The sequence below is a fragment of the Bremia lactucae genome, assembly GCF_004359215.1.
Source record: "Bremia lactucae strain SF5 chromosome Unknown BlacSF5_NotPlaced_200_SHOA01000120.1_2678225bp, whole genome shotgun sequence".
NCBI classification, from domain to species: Eukaryota; Oomycota; class Peronosporomycetes; order Peronosporales; family Peronosporaceae; genus Bremia; species Bremia lactucae.
Window position 1 is genome coordinate 1,100,810 of NW_027152213.1, and position 24,098 is coordinate 1,124,907.

A 24,098-nucleotide genomic window follows, 5' to 3' on the forward strand; every position below is an offset into this window, starting at 1 on the left:
AAAGCTGTATTAATATCGTTAAGTGTCTCTTAATCTAACTTTGTAAATGCTGACTTGACTATAAACTAAAACTATCTTTGATTATACTTCTACAGCTGATTAGTCTGCGGAATAAATAGACATAATGGCCTATACCTATTTATGGATAAGAATTCAGGATATTACTATATAAAGTAATATCCTTCAAATATTATCTACCTTTTAGATAATATATTAATAAACAACCTTTAAGTGTTAATTTCATGTAACGATACACTCCGTTACAAAAGAAGTTTATTGAGAAGGTGATTAAGTGCATTAACTTAATTTTTGTAATTAAAGCACCATGATCTTTGGCAAATTATGAGCCCAAAAATGCAGCTGAGTCCTGAAAGTCAGTAAAATGAAGCGATAAAGGGTCATGCTCTTGCAAATGAAAATTCTCTGGATGACTGCATTCACATTTCAAACCCAGCGGCCACAAATGACATTACAGACGCCCATGGCGGCATTGGGACTTCCGCAATCACGAGACCGCGGACGCACTGTCGCCCTTTCTCCCATTAAAGAGATTAATCGAGACCGGCGTCGGGGTGCGATTATGGTGGTAGTGGCTACTGCACTTTGCGCGTGCGTCATAATGACTTGGCGCATAATTATGCAGTTGCCGTCGTCTATAGCGTTTGTGGCTATAGCGCCTCCGCACCGCTCGCAGCACGAGACGCTTTTACGTGATGCGAAGCAAAACTTTTTTTCAAATAAGCAACAGCAAATGGCTGTTGAGCACCAGTACAACAACCAGAACCAGACGCGTGGCTTCCATGACGAAAAGCAAATTGTAATGGTGCTTACCCATTTTCGAGATAGTGACACGTGTGCCCAATTAATCATCAATGCAAGAGATACCGCTTCTCTTGCTATACGTATACACTTTCGCATTTTTGAGGAGCTTTATTTGACGCAAGAATATACATGTGTACAGCGCTTCTGTGAGCTGGAGGCCGAGGAATGCAAACGAATGCTCCGGTCCCGGCAGCTTCAAACACAGAGAAGGGATGCATCGGGTGCTCTTGGAGAAACCGTGGCGCGGTATCTAGCCGAAGGAATGGTAGAGCGCAAGTTTCAAAACGATTTTTATTTATCGGTGGACTCGGCGATCGTTGTGTTTACGGAGAATTGGGACCTGAAGCTTTTGAAGCAGTGGTACAGCGTGGGCAACGTTATGGCTATTCTGAGCGTTGCGCCAAAGGCGATTGAGTTGCGTGGATTATCAAATTCGACCATGCTCGTGCATTGCTCAGCGCGTATCCATTCCAAGTCACTAGATGCGGTTGTCGAATTCAATGCCCCCGAGCCGATGCCACGCCAAGGAACTGCCCTTCTTTCGCCGATTTTGCAAACTCAGTATTCAGAACTATTTCACTTTGGCCCGACGCGAGCGCTTTTCGATGTGCGCTCAGATCCGCACACACCACTGATCTCAATCGGGCACGAATACGCCCGAGCAACCCGCTTTTGGACTCGTGGCTACGACTTCTACGCACCCAACGATGACGTGCTATTTGCTCGTTATCTGTGGAAAGAGCCTTTTTTACCAATGTCTTCACAATCCATGAATGATGACACAGTAAAGTGGCGTCAGCGCAGAGTGGACGAGGCTAATCGCCGTATTCGACGCCTTCTGGGACTGCCCGTATCGATTCTAGACGGGCAACTGGAGCAGTTTGAAACCTATGCGCTAGGCAGTATACGTTCCATGGAGGCGTGGCAACAGTTTTCTGGTGTGAATCCCCGTAAAGCGTACAATGAATCTACAACAAACCAATTTTCCCGCTGCAGTGCAATTGCAAATGGCAAGGTGCATTACGTATCGTTTTAGTATGGTCAGTGCGCCCGAATGCAAAAATGACAAATAATTCATTAAATTTATGAGATATCCATACTTTTTAAAAGTGCCTTAATAAAATTCTCCTTGACAAGGAAGACAATGAATGTGGAGGTAGTACGCCAAAAATTAGCAGATGGTGACCCAGACGCCGTGCTTAAGGAGTTATTGGACTTGTACCGCCGAGCTGAGATCTTACACACACCACAACTCAGCCGAATTCTCGAAGTGCTCTTTCCTGTATGGAAGGGGCTGCTGCAATCGAAGCTACCACCACAGCTCCGCGCCACAACCCGGAACCGTTGCCGTAAAGTTTTGTTGCAAATTTTAAATCGTCTACCCAGTAATGAGGCCCTTCGACCTTATGTGACACAGCTGCTGCAGCTTCTTATGGAAGTTTTGCAGAAAGATAATGAGGACAATGCACTTATTGCGCTCAAGACGCTATTCGACCTCCACCGTAATTACCGCCCGGGTTTGCGCAATGAGGTCCAACCATTCATGGAGCTCGTTCAGCTTATGTATAGGAATTTACAATCAACTATGAAGAAACAATTAAGCGGTCCAAATGAGACGTATAAGACCAGCAGCTCCGCATCGGCGGCGGCAACGCCTTCTACACATGCCGCATTATCTTTAAGGGCTAATGCTGAAGAAAAAACAAAGAGGTCTGATGCATGCGGGTCTGAAGTAGTGAGTACAGCAACAGCGGAACCTTCGATCGTGGAAGTGACATCTCAGGCAAAGGAAAGTAGTATTATCGGCGAGACTGGCGTAAATACAATCAGTTCTACGGAGCCAGCATCCCAACCTCCCACCCCAAGCGCTGCTACAAATGTATCAAGTAACAGAGCCACGGATGAACCGATATATAGCAATCTAGAATCGTTCAAGACTATCTCGGAGCTACCACTGATCATAATGCTGCTATTCCAGTGTTATCCAAACTATATCGAAAGTTATATCCCAGTGTTAGTGCCTTTGATGATGTCTGCACTGTCACTACAAGCATTTGGCACGGCCGCCGCGACTCATCCATCGCGATATTTGGATTTTTTGGATTGCCAAGTAAAGACATTGTCGTTTGTGACGTACTTGCTACGTGGGTGTGCCAATCTGATGCGTCCGTTTCAAGACGCTATCTGTGAAAACTCCGTTAAGCTGCTTGTAGCGTGTCCAAAGGATGCTTTTGTGTTGCGAAAAGATATATTTGTAGCTGCAAGGCATATTATCTCGACGGATTTTCGGCGTGGATTTTATCCACAGCTCGAACTGCTTATGAACGATGATGTTCTGATCGGCAAAGGACGCTGTAGCTTCTATCAGATTCGACCCCTAGCGTATTCTACGTTAGCGGACATGATTCATCATGTTCGAGATATGCTCACGCTTACTCAGGTGAGCACAATTGTAGATTTTTATGGCAAGCGCATTCATGACCCGACGCTTCCAATTTCGATACAAACTACGAGTATTCGACTGCTTTTGAATCTGGTCGATATCAGTGCCAAAAATGAAGACGTGGACTCATGGAAAGGTAGGAACATTCTTTCGCGCATCTTATTAATTATTTCTGCAAAGTTTGGCACAACGCTAGCGAACCTTCCTGTGGCTCTTGCCGCAGCAGTCCGCAGCAAGAGTAGTGGAGATCGCAGCGATCTTTTAGAAGGAGGTGCAATGGACAAAATACGGCAATCCAGCCTTTTACCGAAAGAAGTCGTGCAAAAATCGCTTTATGAAAAGAAGCTTGAGGTGCTTTTGCTACCACATATGCAAATCCCGCGACCGGCAGACTCTATCACTGAGGAAGAACCGAATATTCGTGACATTAAATCACTCCTGCGAACGATGATTTTGGGCATCCGTGCTGTAATTTGGTGTACAGCTAATTATCGAAATCCGCTTGCAAAAGACCTGTCGACCGTCGACGCCAACGTTGTAGATGGAAATGGCATGCCAGCAACATCGGATATACGGTCGGGATTGAATGTGCATTCGAGAGAAATGGCCGGAAGTAGTGTAACTAGCCGAGCATCCGAAAACGAGCATGTGTATCCCTTGACGGACGACGAACGGCTACTGATCGCAAAAGTGCTCCGGAATGGACTGCGTTGTTTTATCTTGTACACGCTATCAGAGAACACATTGTCGGAGGAAAAACAAATGCTCGATCATTTTGCTGGTGCGTTTACTGTACTTGATGCAGCAGATTTCAGGGACTTGTTCATCACAAATATTCATTTGCTCTACGAGTGTATACTCCAAGATCATGCTATCTTGACAATACCCCAGCATTTCTTGGCTAATTCAAATGTAAGCTGTTGGTTTGCTGAGATCTTGCTTAAATTTTTAATAGCACAGATGAAAGATTTGAGTGTGGAAGCGGAAGGAGACCTTCCTGATACTGACCGTGTTGATAAGGTGATGACAATTGAAAACCTGCGATTTGAATCAATGCGCCCTGTATCGCAGGTAGATTGTGCTTCAATCGTTCTTCGATTATTCAAAATTGTCTTTGGCTCGGTCACATTGTTCAAATCAAACGAATCAGCACTATTTCCACACTTGCGTACGATCATTGAGTCATGCCTCAAGCAAGCGACATTGACGAAACACCCAGACAATTACTTACTGTTGCTGCGCGCGCTGTTCCGATCAATCTCTGGCGGCAAGTATGAAATTTTTTACAAGGAGGTTTTTCCACTATTGCCAGGTGTATTGTCAGCTCTGATGCGTCTTCAAAAACATATTAGCAAGCCAGGAATGCAGGAAGTGCTCTTGGAGCTGTGTCTGACAATTCCTGCCAGACTCAGCTCGCTGCTTCAGTACCTTCCGTCTTTAATGAAGTCAGTTGTGCGAGCAATTTTATTGCGAGGGGAACTTGCGTACCTGGGCCTTCGAACACTGGAGTTTTGGGTGGATAACTTAAATCCAGACTTTTTATATCCAATCATGACCTCCCAGGAGCGGTTACTAACGGAGATCGTGGAGGCATTGAACACGCATCTTATTCCTCTACCATACCCGTATGGAGAATTAGCGATGCGAATATTAGGCAAAATTGGAGGCCGAAATCGTCAATACCTGATGGATTCGCTTAACCTTGAGTACCATACACACTCTTTTGATGGACTTACATTTACCTTTTCATGGAGTAAAGATGACGATAGTTTGAAAATTGAAATGATTAGCGATAAAATTGCAGTCACTTCTCGTGGCAACTTTTCAATGAATATGGATGTACTTGTGGCACAAGCCACTAAAGTACTGCGCGCATATCTGCACAGCACATCGGCTGACCGCAATAATATCATTAAGACTGATGCGAGGCTTGCAGATGTCGACGAATTTGAGGAGGATGACGACCCAGCGAGACCCTCGTTCCTACTGGAAAAGGATGGCAAGACACTGCAACTAGAAACTGAAACGATTGGAAAAATTTGGAAGTCTATTTTACATCACAAACGTTGCGCGTTTGAGTTTGTTTCTCGCGCGGCTGTGGTATCGCTGAATGTCAATCATCGCACAGATAACGAAATGGCTGAAACGGACGCAAATGACTCAAGTGTTTCCCAAGTGGAGCCATTGCAAAAGGTTATGTCACAAGACGCTGTAAAAGCCACTCAATCACAGCTCCTGCAGGTTTTATTCGAGACAGTGGTTGATGTTGATGTGGGCCTTGAGGCTAAGAAAGTGCTAGAAGGTATTGCGACACACTTAACAGTGCTAGCCTTAGCCCACTGCTCACGCGACCAACCAGATTTTGCTCAGCTTTCATCGCTGCATGTATCAACATTGTATGCAGCTGCAAGAGGAATATCTCCAGGCCGACATCTAGCGACGATTAAACGGATTGACACGCTGCGTCAAGCGACATATGGCACTGCTAGAATGGTGGAAGCTGATGTGACAAATGAATTCTATTCGTTTGTGCAAGCGACTTTAATTGCGCTGAGCTCGCCAGCTCAGCGTGTTGTCGACACAGCAAAACAGGTCGTCACATTCATCGTCAAGTCGGCAACTGCTCAGTTCGACTCCCCACAGCTGGCTGTTGAATGTGGGGGTGCATTGTTTAATAGCATGTGTGAAATTTTTGCGCACGGCTGTTACGATAAGGGGAGCTGGCGACTAAAACTCGGCGGTGCAGTTGGACTGCAGCTTCTAGTGGATCTACTGGAGCCTCAGTGGTGCCATGAAAATGAACTCACGATAATTAAGGCATTATTTTTTGTTTTATCCGATCATCCCTCAGAAGTGAGTGCGACAGTAAGTGCTGAGACTGGTGAGGCGTTAATTTCTGCTATCAAAACAGCGTGGAAGACTCGCTCAGTATTCGCGGACCAGCTTGGTGACGGTGGTTTCAAGAAAAAGGATTTCATGTCATGTGTTGCGTTTCAGGATACAGAAGTTTTCCAGCTGCTTGTTGTGGAATATTTAAGTTCGAAATCACCAACACGAAAGTATGCCAAAAAATGCATCGACACGATCGCTTCACTTCAGGATCTTAGTGCTTCGGCGCTGCTTTACCCCTACAATCAGCTGATCAGCAAACAGATCACTGGTTGCAATCTTCGCATGTTGCCTAGCAATACGAGAATAGGATATGTGGATGCTATGGCGTACGCGTTGTCATTAAGACCTCCAATATTTCCATTGACGAAAGAAATAATGATATTCCTACAGGAAGTATGGAAACTGATATCGGAAGACTCTCAGCGCGATGGAATCACGATGATTGGAGCTGAAAGTCCTAGCAATGCTGGAAGCGCAACGACAGGGATTCCAGGATCTGGAGTATCTGCTCAAGAATACCCGTTTGGACTTTCACAATCTTGTGAACTGCGCATTGCAGCTGCCAAGCTTCTTCGTGCTGCCTTTCTTGCAGCACCAAACGATTTAAATGAACATCCTGAATACCGAAACCGCTTTGTGGGTGTATTCTTTCGATATTTGACTGGTCAGCCCCCAGAGCTGGTGCAAGTAGCCCAGGATGCGCTAACGGACGTTATTCAACTAAACAAGCAAAATAAAGACGTCTTTCTTCCAAAAGAGCTTTTGCAGCAGTGCTTGCGACCAGTGCTATTGAATCTTGCAGACTACCGGAAGCTAAACATACCTTTGCTCGACGGACTATCTCGTTTATTAACGCTGCTAGGTAGTTGTTTTAATGTAACACTCGGAGAGAAATTGCTTGAGCATCTTAAACAATGGCGTGATCCAGATCGAATTATAAAAGCAGACATTTGGAAGCGAGGAGAGGAGCCAGCGGTGGCAGCCGCAATAGTAGATCTTTTTCATTTGCTACCTCCAAATGATGCATTTCTGGAGCCACTTATTAAATGTGTGGTAGATTTGGAGGCTGTATTACCCCAGTACGGGAGTTATGGAAAAATGAGCTCACCGTATCGAGTTCCGCTGACACGTTTTCTGAATCGCTACGCTTCAATGTCCGTATCGTTTTTCTTGAAGCGAGAACACCTGGTTAAAGAAAAATATTCGTCACTATTCCAGCAGCTAATCAAACTCCCCGAAGCGAGGCCACTTCATGCAATTATTACAAGTGACGGTGGTGCAGAGATGGTTGTCGAGGCCACTTTTGATGCAGCGATGAAATTAGTTCATACGGGGTCAGGAGAAGTATTAGGTGGTAAGGATGTGTCAAGTGAGGCCAAGATGCAGGCTCAGATACAAGTTAATGCGCATAAGGTAGCAGCACAGGCCGTTGCAAACGCTCAAGCTCATGGAATGACAGCGCCTGCGGCAGAGGCCCGAGGAGTGCAAGCTCGTGCGACATACGTTGTAAAAGCTCAGGCCCAGGTAAACGCGCAACAAGCTTTGAAAGTACAGTCTCAAGTTCAGATTCAGGCAAATGCCCAAAAAGTGCACGCGCAGACTTTAGCAGCCGCACAGGCGCAAGGACTTTCGTTGGTTCAAGCGCAAGCAAAGGCTCAATTTGCTAGCAAAGATTACATTGCAAAAGCCCAAAGTCACGTTTCGTCGGTAGCTATGCAAGCATCATTGCCTAATCCTGCAATAACTTCCCTAGTCACGCAGCAGCAAGCACAGCAACTTCAAGTTCAAATTCAAGTTAATGCGAAGAAGGTTCACGCGCAAGCTCTCGCGACTGCACAAGCCAAAGGTCTAAAGCCATTACAGGCGCAGGAGAAGGCAAAACAAGCCCAAGCGACGTACGTGCATCGTGCGAATGCTCAAGCTCAGGCAAAGATAGCCCGTGCCCAAAGCCAAGGATTGGCATCATCTTATGTTTTAGGAAGTAATTCATCACCTGTAAGTGGTGGGCCATTTGCGTCAAGGGCTCAACAAGAGGCGCTGGAGCTACAGTATCAGGGGCTGCGAATGGTTCGATCAATCAGCAAAAATCACCAATCGTGGTTGGCGACACAGACGGTAATAATTGAATGCTTGCGGAAGCTCTGGCGCTCGCCAGCACGCGTGCAACGGCTTGTCGCACATGATCGGCTTCCCATTAAATTTCACCTTGAATCGAAGCTGGTGATTAAATGTATGATTACTTACAGCCGTGCTAAACCAGATGATGTACAAGTACTGCTGGACATGGTGTCGGTTTTTCTGCATCAAACTCCTATCGACTTCAGCTTTCTGCAGTTATTTTATCGCGAAGAGGTTGCTACAAAGTACAGCGCTGCAAACAAGCGAAATCTTATTCAGTTGTTTTTGCGAATGCTTCGCGAGCCTGGTACATCAGAAGATCTTAAGGTTCATGCAGCCCAATTAATAATTGCGCCTGTCCTAACAATATCATTTGAGGACCCAAACGTCAGCAACATCGATGTGATGGATCTTGATACCATAATGTGGATGCTTCGGGAGATTCTGGCAATTAAAGAGCATTCACCAGACGCCATGCAAAGCCTTCGAATTGAATTGCTTAAGCTAGGTACGTTACTCATACAACACATGAGTAATTATGTAACAGATTACCGGAAGGAAGTTATAAAGTTTGCTTGGAACCATTTAAAAGCGCAAGACTTGACATCGAAGCTTTGGGCGTACGTAAATGTGTGCCGGTTTATATCAGTCTACGATACGCCACCGAAAATTGTGTTGCAAGTGTATGTTGCACTTTTACGCACGCATGAAATGGATGCCCGTTTTCTCGTTCGCAAGGCTTTTGATATTCTCTTACCTGCTTTACCAAGTCGCCTTCCGTCTAATGAATTTATTAAGGCGATCAAGTGGACCAAGAAAATTGCTTATGAAGAAGGGCATGCACTTGGACAGCTTGTACATATATGGTTCTTAATTATCCGTCATCCAGCCTTGTTCTATCCATTTCGCGGCCAGTTTGTCCCCCTCATGGTCAATTCGTTAAATCGATTGGCGATTCCTCCAAGTAGCACACCAGACAATCGGAGGCTTGCGGTAAACATTGTGGATTTAGTGATTTCATGGGAGCACACTCGACAAGATCGTCTCATACTACGGGGCACCTCTTTTGGAATCAAGGCTGCAACACCTGGGGAGGAGCTGAAACGAAGTCCATCTGCGATGAATGAGACAAACATTGGGACATCACCAGATGAGCAAGCGGCAAAGAAACGTAGGTTGTTGACAAGCAGAGTAGCGGACCTACCAGACATCCAGTCAAGTGATAAAGTGAGCAAAGGAGAGGAATCCTCTTCGTGCGCACCGGACAAACAACAAGAACAAATATCAGACTATTCATATTTAGAGATGAATCGAGTGGCAAATAGCGAGGACGATTTTGAGCTAAGTGGTGCCATGGTAGATCTGGTTGTAAATTTTGCGTTTCGATTTGCCCTTGCGTCGGCAGATAAGCAGGAGACAAGTCGTTTAGCAAAAACATGTGGTGAGTTATTTGATAAAGCTCTTCGCCTTTGGCCGTCTGCAGCTATCCGCTTCTCCTACTTTGACAAGCTTATTGCTGTCACGGCGGAAACAATAATTCGGCAACAGCAGCAGCTACAGGCGAGTTTGAATGCGGCTGCGGCCGCTTCAGGAGAAGCAGGACAACAAATTTCAGTCTCAGACCCACCGCCACTGACAGTGATGCCTCAATTCTTTACTGTTCCGAAAGGCGCGCCATTATCGTCACTTGCAATTCTTGATGCTGTTTTAGGCATCTTAAATTCCTTGGTTACATCGGACGTCGTCATCAAGTCTAAGCGTCCAATATCTTATGTTATCCAGTACGCCCCACGTATTATGAAGTTGGTGGAGCCGTGTTTTGACCGTCAGAACCATGAAATCCAATCGAGTCTAACAAAATTTTTATGTCGCATGGTTGAGGTACAGTAAGATTCATATCTGCCACAGTAGACTAGTCAATTGAGTTACTGATAGAATCACACTTTAAATGTGGCTTTGCAGTTGTATCCACCATCGCGTGCCCCGCAGCCCTTAATTGCGTGCAAATTTTATCCATGGCTTCGTGAGATCATAAATGAGCGTCTCATGAATGCTGCGTTGATCCACCAAGAATCAGGTCTCTCAAGTGGAACTTTACCAGTAGGATCAGGTGTAGCAGCCTTGAAGATAAAGGGTAAAAACGCACAAAGCGTGGCTAGAATGAAAACTGAAAAGCAGGGGGAAGCAAGTAGCACTTTGGTTCATGACAATGTGTCAGGCAAGAACCAAAAGGATCCAACTGGCATAAATCCCTTAATCAATCATGAAGCAGCTCGTATGCGATTATTATTTTCGCAGCATCCGCGTGGAGTCGTGTCGCCCATAAGTTATCCTAGTGAATTTACGTTAAAACTGCTCAGCGGACTGTGCGAAGTTACTTCGGAACTAGTAGATTTCTTTGCTCCGGCATTGCTAAAATTAGCGCAACGATTTACGCGTGAACACCTGATTCAGTCAGCAGCAACTGGTGGTGGAGGGCACGGAGGTAGCAATGGTGCAGCAATGGGTGTGGAAAGTGGACAAGCAGTCGTAGATTCGTTTGGACGAAACCGTGTGATGGCCACTCCATCTTTGGCAATCGTAAATGAATGGAATCTGATGCAGTTAGGCCGATCAAACTTGGCGGTGAATAATGTCGTTCGGCGTGCTGTAAAAAATCGTGAGGCTGTAGGGGATAAAATGTCATCGAAGAAAACGAGCAATGTCAGCGATTCGCTTGGTAATGACGCGACTAGCTTAAAGACGGGAGGTGTGATGAACAAGATGGGGGCGAGTTTAATTTCTGGACATAGTGCGCTTACTAGTAGTAGTAGCAATGGCGAACGTCCAATTGAGCTTCTTGTATTGTGCTACGCGCTCTTGGCGAAAAGCACGTTTACAACTGGTGAGCACCGCCGCCTATACACAAATTTGTTGGTACATTGCCTGGAAGGGTCGTACAATATCCCGCTCTTGCTTCAGATCACAAAAATTGTGTCTAAATTGATTGCCTCGACAGATGCACGTCACCAGGTGTTGACGACAAAAGATAAGTTGACTTTATTAAGCAAGATGGCAACGTTTGATCGGCTAAATGAAATTTCTGCCTTACCTCTCAACGAAGAGTACTATCGTTTGGTTTTAAAGCTTTGCGAGTCAGCGCGCGGTGACCTCAAACATCAGACGCCTCAGTTGCACCTGTGTCCGACACCTCAAAATCATAGCCTTACGTCACACTTTATGGCAGGCTTGCTCGCTCCAGACCCAGCAATACGGGATAGGTTTTTGCAACTATTTTTCGCGGTTACTGGCCCTGGACCCGTTGCTCGCCTCCAGCTTGTGCTGCGTCAAGATTGGCAGGCTTGTGGAACAAGATACTGGCCAGTCATCGCGATCGAAAGTCTAATGGCGGCCATCTTATCTCCATTTGTTCTTTCGACGCTAAGAAGGGGGCAAGAAACTCAAGCAGTATCTTCAGCACATGCGATGTTCCTCAAATCTTATGGCCAAGTAAAGTCCTCGGAGCTCATTATGGCGTTGCGTGACTTGGCTCACATTGACTTGGAGCTAGCAAAAGAGTTGTGGGTGCATCTGTTCCGTGCCGCGTGGGCATTATTAGAGGAGGAGGCCCAAACACAAGTGTCTGGTCAATTGCTAAAAATTTTGGCTTCTAAGTACAACAAACGCGATCTAAATGTACCCCTTGATATGTCTATTCCTCGACGCACGAACGTAGTTCAAACTCTGATGAAAGGAATTGTTAATACTAGCCCCAGTACACCAGTGATGACGCCTGAACTTGTGCTCCATATTGCATCCGCTTATGACGTGTGGAGCTCTGCAATGCGGTTGTGTGAATTTCAAGTGGAAAAACCTGACTTGTGCTTCGAAAGCAGATTGCGGTGGATTGAAGCCCTCAGTGCTATATACAAACAATTAAGTGAGGATGACCTCCGCGTAGGGCTGAGTTTAGAAAATATTTCTCAGCCGGAGACGCGTGCAGCGCTGACCTTGGAAGCGCTTGGCTATGTGCACGAAGCACAGGAGGAATACTTTCGCGCTCTGTCAAATGCCCGTAGTGGCCGCGTGAGTGTTGACGAGATCAGTTTTTTTGAATTAAGACTGTGGGAGGAGCGCTGGGTGGGTTGTGCCAAGCAATTGTGCCAATGGCAGATTATGAATGACTTTGCAAAGTCTACCCAAAATCAAGAGTTGCTACTTGATTGTGCTTGGAAACGAGGAGATTGGGCATCAGCTAAGCAATTGTTATTGGCCCCATCGATGCAGTCTTCAACCGAACTTGGATGTCCACAAACCCGACTACAGCGGTTGTATATTTCGATTCTTGATGCAGATAAGCGTAGTGTTATCGACACGCTCGCCTCCCAGACTGCTGATTTGGCACTGCATCAGTGGCAAGGACTGCCACGTATCCTCTCGTGTGCTCACTTGCCACTTATGCATTTGTTTCACAAATTCGTCGAAGTAAATGAATCTATTCAGATGATGCAAGATCTTAAGTCCGCGAGTGCACAACACGCAGCTTTACCTAACCTTAAGCCGTCCATTAATACTTGGCGAGAACGTTTGCCAAACAAGTGGGAGCCTATATTACTATGGGATGACATTCTCACGTGGAGATCGCACATGTTCCAAGTCGTTAAGACAACATTTGCTTGGAGCGATGCTCAAGTACTTGCTTGCATGCATGATAGTCCGTGGTCCGTCATTAAGCTTGCTCACACTGCACGCAAGCAGCGTCTTCCCGATGTATGTCTCGGTGCTTTATCAAAGCTATACTCAGTACCGGCTATGGACGTCCAGGATGCCTTTTCAAAGCTGAGAGAGCAGGTAAATATTTGTTACGAAAGTGCGACAGAATACTCTGGCGGATTAAGTATTCTGAACACTACCAATTTGGACTACTTTAGTCTGCGGCAGAAGGCAGAAATGTTTCGTCTAAAGGCACTTTTCTTAGAGGCCCAAGGATCATTTTCTGAAGCCAACAAGACATTTTCACATTGCCTGCAAATTTGCGATAGTTATGGCAAAGGATGGCTATCGTGGGGACACTACTGTTACCGCTTGTTCCTTGTGCGTAAAGATCTTGCTCTGGCTTCACAAACCATTGCGTGTTACTTACAGGCTATACATTATCGGTGCAACTCAGCTCGACTCATGATCGCACGTGTGCTTTGGTTGCTAAATATGGATGATCAGCGTGGAGTTTTGATCCAAACTTTTGAGACGCATGGAAAGCAGCTGCCGATATGGATTTGGATTATTTGGATACCGCAGTTGCTTATGGCTTTAGGTCGTCCGGAGGCACCTCAAATTCGGGGCTTGTTGCGTGGTTTGTCTGCTAAATTCCCGCAAGCATTGTATTATACAATGCGGGCTTTCTTTTTGGAGAACCGTGACAACACATTGATGCAAACCAACCAGCAGCTACACTCAGGCGTGTCCCATTCCGCTACCTCCACGTCGTCGGCTGATTCACTCACGTACTATCGAACGAAGTCTGGCCATGTAGTTGGAGTTCCTCGCGCCATGCCACATGCTCAGATTCAAGAAATTCCAGGGCTTGTTGGCTCTGCTCGACCGACGCCTGCAGCATTTAATGCATCTCCTAGTGTCGTATTTACATTGGAAGCATGGAATGAAAAGATTCGCAATAATTGTGGCGATGGCCATTCTTTGAAGACTGAATTTGGTCCTGTGCAGTACACCGAAGATTTGTTAAATTTCTTGCGCAGATCTCATGATTCGCTTACGTTTGAAATGGAGTGTATGCTAGAAGAAATGATTACCCGATTTCGACCGGAGCCGGAAGAAGAGCTTCTCACCGCAGTCCACGCGCTTTTGCTTAAGTGCTATCAGCTTCCAAAACTTACCAAGACAGAACCTGTCCCAAAGATGCTCGGTGCTGCGCTTGCCAGGGTATGCCGCAAACTTTTCGTGTTGCTCCCTCACCAGATAAATGAAAAGCACGAGGCTTTTGTAAACGAATATAAGCATGCGTTTGAGCGTGACTTTACTCCATTCAGGGAAGATGAGGTGCAGCCCCAAGTCGAATCGGCCACGACACTGTATGAGATCATGGACCGCTTAAAAAGGTGGAAAAGTTTATTACAGATGCGTGTTAAAAAAGTGGGAAAACGCAACGCAGCAAAACTATACTTAGAGGAGTGCAGTCGTCATCTAATGGAGCTTAGCAGCTCCAACATCGAGGTGCCGGGTCAGTACGTTTCAGACGGTGAACCGATTAAGGATCTACACGCACGTATTCAATATTTTAAAAGCACGGTCGATGTGCTGCTCCGTAATGGTTTTACTCAGCGTCGTGTAGCCATGGGCGGCAGCGATGGACGCTCGTACTACTTTTTGGTCCAATATGCTATGACACACATAACTCGCACAGATGAACGGATGATGCAGATGTATCTACTATTAAATCGCCTACTGCTTCGTCACAAGGAAACAAAGAAGCGCAATACAGTATTTCACGTACCAAAGGTGATTCCACTAACACCTCGCGTGCGGCTACTCGAAGACAATCGCGACTTTGTCACGCTTGGTGAGGTTTACGAGCTTGACTGCCAGATTGAAAATAAGGATCCGGATTTTCCAGTAGAATTGTACCGGAAGCGTATGAGCGAAGCGTACGCAGAGGCAGGAACAGAAGACGACTCGAAAATGCAGGAGGAAGAGCAAGTCGCACTGGCAAAGGCCCATGCTTTTCATGAAATATGTAATGAGCACGTTCCTGAAACACTTTTAGCCAAGTATATCAACGGAATTTCAGCTCACAGCGACGCGTACTATCAATTTCGTAGCGAATTTACAAAGCATTTGGCTCTTTCAAGCTTTTTATCTTACGCATTGTTTATTGGAGACCGTGCTCCACACCGTGTGCTTTTCTCACGGCGCACTGGTCGCGTGGTGAGCACCGAGTTGCGTCCTGGATACGCGAGCAGTGGCATTTTGGAGGCTACGACGACTATGCCGTTCCGTCTCACGCGTAACCTTCACAGCTTTTTAACGCGTTCAGGTGTGCAGGGTCCATTTAGCATTGCAATGACTGCTGCTGCTGAAGCTTTAACGAGCGAAGAGGATATTCTCAGTAATCAATTATGTCTTTTCTTCCGAGATGATTTACTGTCGTGGCATGCATCGAAGGCGCGAATAAACGCTCTTGAGTCACAAGCTTCAGGACGCACATCGTCACCTGGTGAGTCAGTAGGTCCAACTTCGCCAGCTCAGCGTCGCGTCGAGTCTCAGGTGCAGCAACGTGTCGAGGCAAATGTAAGTCTTGTACTTGAAAGAATTCGTGGTGTCTCGCTCAACAAGGAAAATGCCAAGATTTCGCGAGGCAAGAGCGTGCAAGAATTGGTGGCGATTGCTACTAGCGCAGAGCATCAACAAGAAATGTATCCAACGTGGCATCCGTGGCTCTAAAGGGAGGCCACTGAAATGTTGGCTGAAGCAGCAAAGCAATCACGATATAAGAGTGTTATTCCTTTTGTCTTAATATGTTTAATAGTCTAAAAGAATTGATATGCCTTTGTTTGCGCCGCGATACAGTTGCGTGTAGGCGCGATTACCGACGTCAGCAGTAAAAGGAATATAGCCATATCGTTGATTTAGGCTGAAGTTATTTCCAAATATACCAAACAGATAAGATAGCAAAAACTGCATCAGAAACCCAGCGGCACCACGTACGGTTCACTTATCTTTGGTGAAGTCCAAAGAAAAGTGAATTTCAATTGCACAGTTTCAGTCTCAACACGAGTTACCGCTGCCTGGCGCAATAAAATAATGTCACTTCTTGAGAGAAAGACGCTAAAAATATGTAAAAAATTGCCAAGCACATGCGAATTATTGGCGGATTATTTTTGGTCAAACGCGAGCAAATATTGCGCGAGGCCGCAAGTTTAGCCATTTTCTCGTCTGTTGCTTTATTTCTTTTGACTGTTGAGAAAAAGTATATTTGTATGAGCACCGAGCCCGCATACCTCGCAGCAAAGCTTCCCGTAAAAAATCTGACAATCGCAATCGGCTTCTTATTGCTTGCTGCACATCCGAAAAACCCGTTGGTAACTTCGATAGGTTCGACACGACACTTCCTGCAAATTAACCTCCTTCTTCGCTTTTGCTCTCGTAATCAAGCATCGAAAATGAGGGTGCTGACAGAGCTTGAAACTATTTAGCTGCTCGTCCACACCCAGAGCGAATATATTGGGGCATATAATTTCGTGCCAGCAGACAGGAAACCTGAGACTAAGCTGATCGAAATTGTTAAAAATGACACAAGATTTGCTGCAATATGAAATGCCACGATGGAAATGCCCCACAAAACAGTAGTGTTTCGTAAAAGCCGTGCTCGATTGCGTGCAAGATCACCAGCCAGTCCCACCCCACCCACAAAGTTTAATATTCCACGACTGCTTAATCTAGCAACAGCAAAGTACCAAACGGATGATTCTCAAGCTGCAGAAATTGTCTTAGCTCGTTAACTTGCTGCTAAATAGCGGAGTTGCTCTGCTTGCATTCGAGCCAGGAACAAAGAAAGCAACGAGATCGTGGTCCCACAGCTAGTTTGGCATGCATTCGGTAGATCTTCTTCACGCATTCTACTCCTTACTTCACGTTTTATTAGAGCTGTTTCGATTCGTCTGCAGTAAAAGTCTCGGGATCAAATTTGAAAGAGGCTAAGTCTTAAAGCTTTTGTGCTTGGTCATCTCTTTGCTGATATTCTTCTGTGCTAATAGGTGCTCACGAAACCTTCTTTTGAAATTACACTGACGTCGCATTCACTCCACTTCGGCTGCAGAGGGGTCAGCGGGAGTAGTTGTTATCATGCACAAACTTTTAAATGTAGCTTTCGCGACAAGTCATAGATTTGTTCAGCGCCAGCAGTCAAATTGACCTGAGTCATTTGTCTATCTATAGCTTCTATACACCTTTGCTTTAGATCTCATTTTTTTGAAATTCTTTCGGCTCGTTCGCAGAAAGGGCAGAAGGGCTCAGCTTCTTTGCAAAAGTTTTTAAGCTGTAACAATTGTGCTTTACAAAGCATGCTTGAGTAGCTGTACTCATTAAATCAGTGGCAATTTTACTCACAATCAAGTCTCTTGTTCGTTTTACAAGCTTCCGTATTCCTTGGTTTGGTTTGAATTTCAAAGCAAAGTGACCGCTCGCGCATCATTTAAATGTCGGCGTCTTATGTCTTTTCTCATCTTTCCATTTTCTTTATTAGCTATGATTTCGTCAAGCGATGGTGCCATCTTGTTGTCAGCGTTTCTGTTAAGTCCATCGCTTCAGTCGCTTACTCTCGCAGCAGTTGTAAGTTCTTAATGGCGCTTTGTGGCATATGGTCACTCAGCTCGAATAATCAGAAAGAGGAGGCAACTTTCATTTATCATCGCGATTTTCGATACTTGACTTGGAAATAGCATTGAAAGCTCTTTTTAAAAGTCGATAGTACTAGTTTCGATCGTTTCCTTGATGAATGACAATCGTGTGCACAGTTGGGTACAAATGCGGATGCTCTTTTCCCTTTCATAGATTTTAGGTCTCATCGTGGACGCAGCCGATTGCAGTCAAATCCAAAATCGCCGAAGGCTTTATGCAAGCGAGCCATGTCTTGTCATTACTTTGAGGTTGTCCCGTCGGAAGGGCACTGAAAAAGAATAATGCCTACGAGCTAGACGAAGAGTTAACGATGTTCAATTATTTTATATCCAAAGCTTCGGCTTTCTATTTATTTTCAAGACTATTCACATTGTTTGTGCGCTCGAAAGGGCGCACACTTCTTTAAGGAAGACGCAAAGAACTGTTCTGTTTTATATTTTGATATATACCTCACAGTAGTCAGATATAAAGCAAGTACGTGTTAAACGATCGACTAGCACCAAGGGACCCAACCGACAATTGCCCGAACGGAGAAAAACAACATGTAAACTTTGCTTGATGCTCATATTCGGGCGCAGTAGTCTGCAAGCAGTCCAGAACATATATGTGTTTATCGTGAAATAAATAAAGCGAATAAAGTCTTACCCTAAGCGGTGTGAAGCCTCAAATCCCACAACGGCAGGTGTGTCACCTTCGATTCCACTATTTTCTTGCGAAGGCCACACAAGCGTCAAATCATAATCGACGTGTGCCGAGCGGTTCACTATTGTCACACAAACGACAGCGGCGGTCCCTAACGACACATCACATGTGAGTGGGGCCAGCGTAGCTTGCAGCACCGAGTCCGGAAAAAGCTGCACGCATTTAAAATCTGCCGAGGGCTTTGCCTTTCGCCTTAAATCACCCGTTTGCACATACGCCATGAGCTTTTCGATGTGTGGACGCCACTTGTTTCCGTCCATCAAGAGCGACGAAATTGAGTGCATGGGGGACCATACAACTGTACGGTCCTCCGTGATAGCATCCATAGCATATGCACTAGCTAGCCACGAGAGCGTCAATACTATTTGCTGCTGCGTCGGCACAATCGGTCTGGTTTCTATTGGCGGGCTATCTTTTATTGTAGTTTTGTCGTCACCACTTACACACTTTAATGACTCATGGTGTTGGACGTCTCTGAAAGGTTCGAGCACAAAAAGAAATTTATAGCGCTCTTGCGGCTGTAACACAACAGGAAATAGTACTGTTTCAACGCTTACGACGCAAAAGCGAGTCAGATCTCCCGTATTAGACGCATTTTGACGTGACAATTGCTCCAGGTGAATATCTAGATCTTGTACTGCCAATGACAAGGTCAAATGAGAATTAAATACGCAAGCCGTTATTCCTACACGTCGCCTCCCCAGCATTCGACTGTCAACCTCAAGCTGCATCGGCTTAGTTACGACAATGTCGTGCTCAACACAACGAGTGATCATTGACATTGGCTCCAATTGTTCCCTAGTAAGTGAAAGAAGTTGGGACAACGCCCACTCGTCTCGTAGTAACGAGGTCGATAATGATTTAAGCTCCGAAATTGCAAGCTTTCCATCAATTCCTGGAGCAGTCACTATTGTGCTATTTGGCGTGATGTTCAAAAGAAACCGTAATTGTCGACCCAAAAATTCGTGACGGATCTTGAGGTCAAATTGAGCCTCGAGCGTCACAGACGAGACGACTTCATTCTCTATATTGTCCACTGATACGTGTAAGAGCTGCGTCTCCTGGCAAAACAACGGATTGAAGGATGATGAAGAGCTGTCCGCGTGAAGATCCGTTTTTAAGACTTCTCCAATTTGAATTTGCACTTGAGCACCTTCACAATGCGATTGCCAGCGTTGTAGTAATTGCTCTGCGCTTTGACAGTCGTATTTGGAAGTCGTTGTCATTACGTCTGCATCTACTCTTACAGTGATCTTCTCTCCTAGCAACAATCCAATTGATTTTTGTATAATTTACATGCACTCCAACCTACACCATCACTACGTTACAGACCAAATGCCTCGCTCACCTAGAAATAGCTCATCATCGCGGAGAGCTATGTGCAGTCGCGCGCATCTCCATTCGTCACACCAAGCCTTCATTGGTGAACTAATCCGAGGCAGTATGCGCCCAGTAAACGTTATGCAGAAAGTGACTTGTGGTATTGAATTTATAAGAATACTGTATCTTAAAACCGATCTACAGTGGGCCGAGTGGTTGTGCACTAGTATTAGTACCGGGAGGTATGTGGATCGATACCCGCGGAGGGCGGAATGATGACACATTGCCGGAGATAGGCTTATAAGCAGACGAGCAACCATCGATTGGATTGCCGCCTTGCCAACCCGCACCGAAGTGGTGTGATAGTTGGGTGGAAGGGGCTTTTAGCCGAAATTTTCCATAATGTAATGAGGGTGCGGTTCCAATCGTCAAAATTAAATTTCTAAAAGGAAATTAATTTTTTTTTAAAAGTGACAAAAAAAAAATATTTTTCAGGAAATAACTTTTTAAATAAAAACCGTACCCTAAACCGACACAGGTGAATAGGTCGAGTAGACTAAGGTGAATGGGGTTCCGTTGGAATTTTTGCCAAGAAACAACATAAAACTTGATATTTCGATTAAAAAATGCATATTTTGTAAGACGGTAATATGAATTAAATTCTTACTTAAAATTACATAATGTTTCTAATTAAATAATTAATTAATAAATGATTAATAAATACCCAAAAATTTCAAACTAAATCTAAATTTAAAGCAGCTTTTGATGAAACAACACCTAAATCAAAATGGTCAATCTAAGCGCGTTAATTGCGCATTGGCTTAGTGGAGGAGACGTTGCAGATCGGCTTGCTGATCTCAGCCCTGTCACTGTTCGAAAAAAGGTTAGCGAGTTTCTCGCGACGCACTTAAACATGGCTTTTGACATGTGTGGTGGAATCCGTTTTACTTCAATGGTCCATGAGCGAGGACGCTCGCACATCTCTTGTGAGATGCGCGAAATATTGAAAACATCTAAATCTTTTACAAGCGCGGGGAGCGCTCGTTCTCTGATGGACCCCTCCGTCGTGGAGGATGGGTGTCGTACGAGATTCGGTACACCCATCATCACTTGGGTACGAGGTTCAATCCGAGTCTTCTCATCAGCTGCTGAGAAACCGTTCGTTCCCAGGACATTCTATTGCCGACCGAATATCGGCCATGTACTTGTTATCTGTGACAAGTACGCATATCTGCTTGACTTTGCCATTACGCAGATCACACAAGAACCGTTTCAGTTCTAGCGTTGGCAATTGAGTTATCTCCGAAGTTAACTTTGGAGGCACTATCAGATCAAGTGTATAAGCGTCTACACTTGATCCGTTGTTTACCAAAACATTCAATGTATCAGTATCCTCTTTAGAGCTTATTTCCAAGGTACCTGGTAACTTTTGACTACAGGTTTCTGGGGACGTATTTTTGGGAACTATTTCCCTCAAGTTTTATTTGGGAGTAACCTCCCTAACTACCTCTAGCTGTGGTTGCGCAACCACAGCGATATCCTCTACGATCGACTCTCCAGTCGATCTAGGACTTTCGCATTGTCTATTATAGACAGGCGTTTCAAATTTTCTTAGATTTTTTCTTCGTGGCAAGCATCCTTGTTTAGTACCACTTCAACTAATTTGAGTGTTCGAGCTTCGACGCTGCCTGTGCTTGTGCGTATCCGTCGGTAACTATGTCCACGTCTCTATGATGTTACCTTCGATGCTGCCAGTGGTTATGCCCAGCCGTTGGGATCTAATTCTGTTTGATGGGTCGTCATACTGAGGTTTTGTGCAGTCGTGCTGACGACCGTACCACAAGTGAGGTCATTAAACTCACTCGTAGGACATCCACACGCTCGTGGACGCTCGAAGACGTTCATCAGATGAACATCTGGTAAACGAGAGGCAGGCATCACCACGGCTTGATGCTGCCAGTTTATGCATGGCTCGAACTTTCTGAGCCATGGTTATCCAGTGATGAAATCAAATTTGTCATCCAACTTTAGAACAGAATAATTATCATCGTACTGTGCACCCTGTAACGTGTATTGGATACCATTAACTCGTTTCTTTACTGTTACAGATGCGCCTGTTGCTAAGCGCACTGTCATCCTCGTTAGAGATATATTGCGCTCAATGAATTAAAGCCTGCGATCTTCTAGCGATTGGCGTCGAATGAAATTGTTCGACGCTCCAAAATCGACTTGGGACTTAAGTGGCAATAAAGTTTGCCACAATAATATTCATGGTGATAAGTTGACCTCATCACCTGGGGCAATTATACACAATGTTTGTGAAGGTGGAGCAACTTTCGTCAGAAATGCCTGCAAATTCTTTTGACGTTGCTGAATCAGCCTCTTTTTTTTACCTTAGTACAGGCTTATGGTAGGGCGCTCCACATCCACAGAACCTGTCCATTTTTTACGGTCCGCCTCGCCGTTTCGATTTCGTAATGTAGTCGGATCCACGTTCTCCGCACTTCCTAGCAAGAGGTCGATCGTATCGCTCAGTGATTCTAGGCACTAAGCGTACTCATAGGCGTATTGGCCCGTCTTTTGACATCGATTAATTTTTTGCAATTGATTGTAATTTGAAGAGCGAGGTTTCTCGTTCACGGAAGGCCTATAGGTTCTGGTCCTCCGTTTTCTTGTCGTCTTGGAGGATAAGCTAAAGAGTGGACGAAGCCTGCTTCAGGCTGAAGTCCTCTAGCCGTGTATAGAAGATCGTTAAGAAATAATTCGATATATTAATACAGTTTTACCTTTTCCCCTATTCGAAGTCTTAGTAGCTAAGACTCTTAGCTATTTCAAACCTTCCTCGTTATGTCGTGTATGTGAAGTAATCGAGGCACCCACCTTCACTGTAATCAGTGCAGTTGACTAGTACTGTTGTTAGTACTAGCAAAAGGTGCCCTTACAAGGTCCACGACTTAAGGGTCATGTCCTTACGCATACATCTTACTAATGCATAGACAGTTATTCCTCTCATATCTTATAGCCCCGGTGGCAGGCAAATTCTATAAAGTAGTGGAAATTATAAAAGTTCAATACTAGATTTGAATTTTGTTAGCATAACAATATCCTCTTGTTGATCAAAGGGGGGTCACAGTTTCCTCACCAATTTGTAATAAAACTTTACCGCTCCTGCTAAAAAATTTCATTGAAATATAGTAGACGATGGTGATGACCAAATCCATAAAGTAACAGAAGCGGGGATAAGATAGCTGAGAAATGACTGTAATACAAACTCATCCATCGTGTATCCATATACTCCTTATCAAATGGGACTGAACACACTGTTACCGAACGATACAACTTATAAGGTATCGTGATTCATTCAACATATAAACAAACACAGGTGACGGTATTTATTAAAGATCTTGCAGACGGTCCTGTTATAACTCATCTGTTTCGGCTCGAACAAGAGTCGCTCGATTAAGCGATTTCTGTAGCGAAACATTAATATAATAATAACTAACTATGCAATGCAATGCGCCCCTTGCGCACCGCCTGATCGTGTCTTGTAACGAGTGGAGGGAAATTTACGCTTAAACAACCAGTCAATAGAACTAATGTCTTATTTCGTCAATATTACTAACTATGGCAATACTGAAACTATTAAGATAAAATTAATAAAAAAAAAATGTACTTCTTTATTTATTTTCTCTTTAAAAGAATTATATTTATTATTCCTCTTATAGGAAGTAATATTTATGTAACGGGACACCAAATTTCACAGTCGGTAAATAGGACAAGCAGGGATAGCTAAGAAAAGAAAATTACACCATTACTTCTGTGAGTCGCTCTTATTGCTATCTGAATAAGGTGCATTTTGCAATGGCGGATAGGCAAGACAAAAAAAAGAATAAGCGGATGCTTACGGCAGAAGCTATATTAGTCTTATGCGGTCGGTGCCCAAGTATATCTAAAGGTTTAGAGCCTACCTGCAAATGTAATGTCCGTGGTCTTAAAGACCAAAGTGCATTCACGCTTTATCGGACCATTCACGTTATCGAATGTTTGAGTAATTATTTCGTATATTTAAAATGCCAATCGATTACCCGTAGCGTCTTCGATAACGGCGCTAAGGCACCACGTTGGGCAAAATTGCGTATACATTCACTTTGTGACATCCACTAGGACTCCTTAGCGCAAAAGTATGTCTATTTTTCTTCGTTGCCGTCCTCTTCAACGCCATCCTTTTCATGGAAGTTGTCATCGCAGATTTACTCTAAGTATTTAGCTCTTACAGCAACGTAGCCTTCAGCATCAAGCGAGTGGTACAGGTCAAGTTGAAAAAGCAGCTGGGGTACAGATGACTGGCAAGTCCGTTTGACATTGAAAGTTTTTGTATCGCTAAAGGTGACCCATCACAGAGATCAGC

General features: G+C 44.7%; 3 protein-coding genes across 3 annotated transcripts; 2 read left to right on the plus strand and 1 right to left on the minus strand.

The window, feature by feature from the left end:
* Nucleotides 1-400: 400 nt before the first annotated feature.
* On the plus strand, nt 401-1,858 carry CCR75_008855 (uncharacterized protein; the record flags this gene model as incomplete). Its single annotated transcript, XM_067966902.1, has 1 exon — nt 401-1,858. One exon carries the CDS (start codon nt 401-403, stop codon nt 1,856-1,858), a length of 1,458 nt encoding a protein of 485 aa, XP_067814348.1.
* A 108-nt stretch (nt 1,859-1,966) lies between these two features.
* On the plus strand, nt 1,967-15,712 carry CCR75_008854 (uncharacterized protein; the record flags this gene model as incomplete). The annotated part of the gene is made up of 2 exons (XM_067966901.1): nt 1,967-10,156; nt 10,238-15,712. The coding sequence occupies 2 exons, from the start codon at nt 1,967-1,969 to the stop codon at nt 15,710-15,712; spliced, it is 13,665 nt and encodes a 4,554-aa protein (XP_067814427.1).
* Nucleotides 15,713-18,309: 2,597 nt separating this feature from the next.
* On the minus strand, nt 18,310-19,596 carry CCR75_008853 (uncharacterized protein; the record flags this gene model as incomplete). Its single annotated transcript, XM_067966900.1, has 1 exon — nt 18,310-19,596. One exon carries the CDS (start codon nt 19,594-19,596, stop codon nt 18,310-18,312), a length of 1,287 nt encoding a protein of 428 aa, XP_067814341.1.
* Between the last annotated feature and the right edge of the window lie 4,502 nt (nt 19,597-24,098).